A 6,611-nucleotide genomic window follows, 5' to 3' on the forward strand; every position below is an offset into this window, starting at 1 on the left:
AAACAGAGGGGAAGGGAGCGCGCGCGGGGCAAGATGGCGGCCGCGCCCCCGCCGTGAGGGGACGGCGCGCTCCTGCTTCGCGCAGCCGCCTCAGGCCGCCCTGGCTCCCTCCTGTACCCTCCTGCGCAGCCAACTGACACGGCCTCCGGCTATACCGCCCTTCCTGAGGCTCGGGGGATCGCTGTCGTGTGGCCTTGTTGTTGCAAAATGCGGAGTATGTAGAAATTTTATTGAGAAACTATGTGCTTTGATGTTTGGCGTTTTTCTGCTTTCAAGCCTAATCAACAAGAAGGGAGATGTATAACCCGTGGAACAGCAGCCAACAAGCTCTGAGTGATGTCCCTGTGTTAGAAAAACAAGTTGTTGATAGAACTGCCTTTGTTAAGATTTAGGGCTGGACACGCTTTGATGATCTCAGATCTAGGGGGAGATTAACAAAAAAAAAGTATGCCCACTGATAAAGGATGCAAAGAATGCAGAATTTATGGGCCATCTGGCAAGGACTCCCAAGATAAGGAAGAAACTAATAAATCCAACTCAGCAACTGTGCTGGAATGATCTCCAACTGGGTAACATGTAATTTTACATTTTACATCTGCAGGGGCAGGTCATGACCACCAACCCACAGACCACTGACCCAAAAGGAGAGAAAGACTGAGAACGGGACTAATTAGCATGAGAAACAACAGAATAATTAACCAAGAGAGGCTAGAATACTAATTCAGAACTATGTAACTTGTAGCCAAGGAACACGAATTCCTTTGTTTGCTAACTTGTAAATAGTAATAAATTTTGATAGTTGGTGTGCTCGATTTGTGGGATCCCACAGGGCTCCCAACTGTGCAACTCTGAAATAAATGACCAGTGTCTCTCTGGAGTGTGTAACTATTGTTGCACACGGAGTAATTAATCCAATTTTTGTGGAGAACACCATTACCCATGTGGAGCCCCGGGAGTTTTCTTCGCACTGTTTGCACAGGACCAACCCTTTCCATTAAAGCCATTTGTGTGATGAAAACAATGTAGTTGGTGGGTGGAGAGATTATTTCTTACCACAGTCATGTGTGACTCACATAAAGGTGGATAAGAGGCAGATCTGTGACCCAACAGTCACAGGGTTCGATGAAGAGTTCAATGAACGGTGTCTGCATTTTCATGTGAGGGATTTTCAGCAGACTCCTGCAGGGACAGAAAGACTTGGAGCTGATGCAGCCCTGGTGTCTGCCACCAGTGTATTTTCATATTTATTTTTAATATTCATGAATGAAAACTGGTGGGAGGACATTGCTGTTCATATCTTGGCAATCTCACACTAAGAATTGCCTGATTTTTGCAGGTTTTGAATGACAGATGATTCAAGTTTGAATGGCAGATGAAGTTCAGTCACACAGGAGATGTGCAGCCATGTACACTTCAAAAAAAAAGGAATTTCTGTGGTTGTATGTTCAGTGGTCTGTGTGCAGGACTCGGCAGAGAAGGGATTGGGTCTCTGACCATGTTCTTTGAATTTAATATTTACAGTTAACATTTTTCTGTATGCATGCAGCAGGTTGAGTTGTTACCTTGTGCGATATAAACACAGATCTGCTTAGACAAATCATTAGAAGAACACAAAAAACAAATGAAGAAAGCACATTAGAGACTGGAGTTGTGGTGGGAGTGCTTGGCACAAAGAAAAAAGGAAAAAAAAAATTCGTTTGTGGACATTCTGAAAACAGTGGATTTACCAAAGAGTGGACTTTGGTGGTGGATAGAAATCCATGCTGCCAGGATTACCCTTTCAGAGCTTGTCAGATTGGGAATCAAAGCTTTGAACAAGATCCAAATTAGATTATTAATATTCCAATAGAGTCCTTCACAGAAAGATTCACTTGTTTTTGTGGAATAGTGGATCCAGAGCTATCATCCCAACCTGCTACACCATCTAGGAATGCTAATTCCTTCGGGCCCTGGGACACGGATCTCAGTCTTGTCAAAATCCTTCAGGTTTGACTGCGTATTTCACCTCAATCTGGGATGCCCTGTGGCAGAAGGATACTGCCAGAAGGATGGGAAAGATTGGCACCGTTGCTGGAAACATGAAATCAACTGCAGTTGTGAAGAAAGCCAGGTGAATTGTTCTTTTAAGAATTTTTTAGAATTTTAGCCGTTAAAATGGTTTAGCATGAGTTTAAGTTCTAAATAAGAATCCTGTGCTTTTAGTGGGTAGTATCTACAACAATAATTTTGTAATAGCCTTAAATGAGTAATGAATGGTCTCTGCCTTGGTTTAGAAATAAACCTGAACTGTCGTGCATCTTCCATCCTCCAATTTGCAGGTACAGCATTTGATCATTGAAGACCTGCAGCATTCTGTGAATTGCCTGCTGGAAAACCACATCATGTGTTTGGTTTCAAGGTGTATTTGCAGCAGTTACCCAGCAACTTCCAGAGAGAAGGGTGGTGAGTTCTTGGACGGCTTTTTGCAGCACCAGTGCTTTAAAGTAGCCTCCTCCTCCTCCCTGCATTTTACCATCCCCGATTTCTGTGTGGTTGATCTTATTTCTGTGTAACTCACATGGAATTTAATTCTGGCTGCAGGAGTGTGCTTGGCATTAAAGCTGCCTGGGAAGCAAAATGAACACAATGATCCTTTATGCCAGTGAAACTCCCCCTGAGAACAGCCTTATCCCAGAATAAGAATACACTTCCCAAATTGCTTGTATCACACTGTAAGTGTTATTAACTAAAACACAGCCTCTCCCTTCACAAACTGCTCTTCTAGCATGGGGAGATGTAAACTCAGCACTCTTCACTGGGATGAAACCTCTCCGCGAGGATTTTAAATGGCATGATCAGTCCAGTAGCTTTGTTCATGAAGGTCTTGCATCCCAAACCAATTCTAACAAATCTGCAGTGACTTAAATAAGCATGAAATGGGGTTGCTGATATAATAGTAGGATCTGATCAGCAGAGAAATGGTTCTAGGCACAGCTCCTGTGTGTTTACACTTCAGTAGAGACACACAATCTGAACAGTCTGGTTTGCTTGAGCTTCACAAACTTGGGCCATGACAAGACATTGGGATTTAATTGCGAATTGGAAGAGTGTTTCATTTCCTTTGCTTCTGTGGTGCCTCTTAACTATACTGGTGTGTAATTCAGTTTAAGGACAGCCATCCCTGTTGTTAATGACTGGTAAGTACTTCGTAGCTGCTAAAATACTGCTGTTTCTATTCCTGGGGCATGTGGTACAGATCAGCTCAACAAATGCCTGATTGTTCTCTGCTGGGGTTTGGTTAACGACTAAAACTTTATTAGACACAGGAATTAAAGCTGAGTGTGTTCAGTCTGTGTGTAAGAAACCAAGAAGCATTTCTGTAGCTTTTGGCTGCTCCCAAGGATTATTGTGGTGAAGTGGAACAATGTGGTTTATGTCCAGGTTGGGTTGTCTGCGAGGCAAATTTCTGTCACTGAGGACAGAAGGGAAAACACAGTCCTGTAATAAGGGGAAGTGCTGTGTGAAAGGAGAGCAGAAATAATCATTATTTCCTGTACTGTTTGTTCAGATAAAACAAAGATCACACCTTGTGGAAAGTGCACTTTATTTTAGGTATGTAAAGGTGTCACAGAGAAGGGGATCTGTCCTTAGACTTTCTTGCCTCTTCTGACAAGCGTCACTCCACCGTATGTTATAGTCTGTGGAAGACAAATACACATTTAAAACTTGAGGAAATCCATAGCTAAGTGGCAGAAGTGTCTGTAATTCATGTATAAATCCATCCTACTCCACAAGAACAGACATTCACAGTACCTGTCTGTAAATATATGTACAACATTTGCATGGAGGAAAAGTTGGAGTTGGCTGTGCTCCTTGAAGCAGTGTTTATCCACAGGGACGCTTTGCAGACACTAAGAGCTAATCAACATTTTTTTTCTTCAGCATTTTTCTGCAAGTGCCCTTATTTTCCAGCACTTACCTCCACCATTTCGTTTCCTTTAATTTCCTGCTCGTGAGAGAATTTGTCTGATTTGCACACCAGCTTCCCGCTGACCAAGTTCACAGTGCACTGTTGGAACATTTTAAAAATGTTTTTAAAAATTTAGATTTTGGCAGTCAACTTGAGTAAGTAGAGAACTAATATAAATTACAAAGATGTTTCATAATGACAGCTGCTGATTTAAACTGGAGAGCACAGCATTTGAACAGGAGTTTTTAGAGACATTTCTGTTTGTTGAAGCGATAGAAATGTTTGCAAATGGAAATGGTACAAACAAGTTCCACTCACGCACAAACTGAGGTTTAGGGATAAATAAAGAGATACCCCATTCTTGGAATGCTTTACCTTTAGCTTCCTGCCATCCATGGTGGTGATGTCAGCCTCTTTGCCAAGTGTAAACGAGTTAGTTACAGATTTGTTGGGTGTTTTGGATGTCACAACAAAGTCGTTGCCTTTTTGCTGTATTTCAACAACAGGCTTAATATCTTTGGCCAATTTGATAGTGTCATCTGGCAACCCTGTAAAAAGAGGCAAAACAGGACTTTTTCTGTTAGGGAAATAGCAAATTCTTCTCTCCAACAAAGGCACAAAAGATCCAAACAAATACTGGAAGGTGATGTCCAAGTTAAAAACAAATCGTGTTTTGGATTCCTCACTTCTCTATGGGCTTTTTGCTCCATTCCTTCTAGCCTGGTTAGGTTTTGATATTATATTTGGTGATGTGTCAGATCATGCATTGTTTCTTTTCCTAAGGGCTGGCCATTTTCAACTGGAACTGAATTTTATTCTCCTGAATATCTCTTATATACTCTTAAAAACCTCAACGGGTTTGTTTTGTTGGCAAAGGTAAGTGCAGATTTATTGATGTAGCACCTCTTAAACCTCACAGATTGCACCTGATAATCACTCAGAGATTACCCACCAGCTATCACAGGTGCTAATCACTCAGAGATTACTGACTGTGTATCACACCTGGTAATCACTGACAGATTACTGACCACTAATCACACGTGTTAATCATTCACAGATTACTGAGAGCGCTGGTGCTGCAGGAAGGGCCTCTGTACCAATAATTGGGAAGCTGAATGCATCATTGACAGCTTGTTTCTAGTTAAATAGAGGTAGAAAATTACAAGTCAGTTAACACCACTTCATTTCTGGTATGACTCTTCATTCTTGAGGAGCTGTTCTAACATTAAACCAGGGGTTTGGGGGTTGTCCATAACCTTCCTACATCAATTTATACAATTTTCAGCTTCTTTTCACATCCAAATTAGATCGGACAGATTTAACCAAGCAGGGGAAGTTTGTCATAGAAATAAAAGGAAAAAACCCGTGGAAATACAGCAGGAAAAGCTGTGGTGCCATTGATTTGAGGAGGAAGCAGCCACTTACCCAGAGCCTTGAGAAAGGGCTCGAGGTTCTCCTGGGCGTAGATCTCCCAGGTGCCAGCGAACGCCATCGTGTGACAGAGTGAAGGCTCTCCCTGCTCATTGGGATGCTATTTATGGAAAGGGAAAGGCCAGCCCAAATTGTCAGATGGCTAATTATTAACTGGGAAGGAGCAATTATTAATCAGTTATTTGTTCTTAATGATCATAACCTCTCGTTCATGCTGCTCTTACCTTGAAAGTTGGGATGTTGCGTTTGTTGTGGGTTACTGACCTCGGGTAATTGTCCATCGTTGTTGGAAAGTGTTGTAGTGCAGCTTCATTTGTTTGCTTTTTGTTCACGGCTTGTGTTTAACACATTTTCTGTGTTTTGAATGGAATTCTTCAGATAAAGTTGCATAATTTACAATAGATCGAGGTAGTTAGTATTGTACTAATACTAATTACCTAATTATCTAAATACTAACTTCCTAATTATCACAATATTCTCTACTGGGGCACTTGAACCTTAAATGGTGGATAAAGAATGAATAAAATCCACAGCTATTTCTTCCAAAATTGTGGGCCTCCAATTGCTTGAGGACAGGGAAAATCATGTTGGAGTGGGACATCAGCGATGACTTTATCCAGCAGATGTCAGTGATGGGCGTCTAACTCTGAATTAAATTCAGTTTCTTATTACTTTTTTTAAAGTAGAAGACAAAAGATAAAGCATGGTGCATTGCTTGGAGAGTGAATGCAGGAAGTAAATAGGATGTGTTATTTTTTCTTCTCACCAACTGCACCAGGAATTCCTCACTCATTCCAGCCCTTGAGTGATGTTCCTTGCTGTCTGTGCGGGCATGACTGTTGATTTTGGAAGACATTCATTAGATTATGTGTCTTGCAGTTAGATTGCTTAATTCAAATAGAGCCTGTATCCCAGGGGTTGGTGACCTTTCTAAGTTAACTTTTCATTCTATTTAAATAGAAACCCGGTGCTCAGCTTTTTCTTACCAATTCACAACTCTCTTTTTAGTAGGTAATTCTAAAGAAGATTCACACACAAAGAGCCAGATTTTGTAAATGTGATTGCATTTACCGTGAGAATTCCTGATTTGCAGGGCCATTTTTATGTGTGGAGTGTGTCCTGACTTCCCATACACCCACAGATGGAGTGATTTCATCATGGATATACTCAAAGCAGTGCTGAGATGTCACCAAGGGATTGACTTTAATGACACACACACAGGCTACAAGAA

The 6,611-nt window shown here is 41.5% G+C and overlaps 2 protein-coding genes across 5 annotated transcripts in view; one reads left to right on the plus strand and one right to left on the minus strand.

Annotated features, from left to right (window-relative positions):
• The first annotated feature begins 11 nt into the window (after positions 1-11).
• GRHL3 (grainyhead like transcription factor 3) overlaps positions 12-6,611 on the plus strand; it is a 102,996-nt gene continuing 96,396 nt past the window's right edge. Inside the window, exons 1-3 of one of the 4 annotated variants that reach the window (XM_048327386.1) lie at positions 12-214; positions 602-2,110; positions 2,319-2,442. The gene's annotated coding sequence lies outside the window, so the exon portion shown is untranslated. Of the gene's footprint in view, positions 2,111-2,318; positions 2,443-6,611 lie in introns of all 4 variants that reach the window. The other 3 variants (XM_048327387.1, XM_048327388.1, XM_048327385.1) reach the window with 3 other exon arrangements.
• On the minus strand, positions 3,567-5,676 carry LOC125337550 (fatty acid-binding protein, liver-like). Its single transcript, XM_048327395.1, has 5 exons — positions 5,605-5,676; positions 5,375-5,480; positions 4,325-4,497; positions 3,959-4,048; positions 3,567-3,677 (listed from the first exon to the last, which is right to left on the minus strand). Exons 1-5 carry the CDS (start codon positions 5,659-5,661, stop codon positions 3,627-3,629), a joined length of 477 nt encoding a protein of 158 aa, XP_048183352.1. The 5' UTR covers positions 5,662-5,676; the 3' UTR covers positions 3,567-3,626.

This window comes from Corvus hawaiiensis, chromosome 23, assembly GCF_020740725.1.
Source record: "Corvus hawaiiensis isolate bCorHaw1 chromosome 23, bCorHaw1.pri.cur, whole genome shotgun sequence".
NCBI classification, from domain to species: Eukaryota; Metazoa; Chordata; class Aves; order Passeriformes; family Corvidae; genus Corvus; species Corvus hawaiiensis.

Coding starts and splice junctions, on each gene's coding strand:
- LOC125337550 (XM_048327395.1), bottom strand. CDS start 5,661: ATGGACAATTACCCGAGGTCAGTAACCCACAACAAACGCAACATCCCA. Junction 5,481..5,604: donor GCAACATCCCAACTTTCAAG/GTAAGAGCAGCA, acceptor TTCCATAAATAG/CATCCCAATGAGCAGGGAGA. Junction 3,678..3,958: donor AAGGAAACGAAATGGTGGAG/GTAAGTGCTGGA, acceptor TGTCTTCCACAG/ACTATAACATACGGTGGAGT.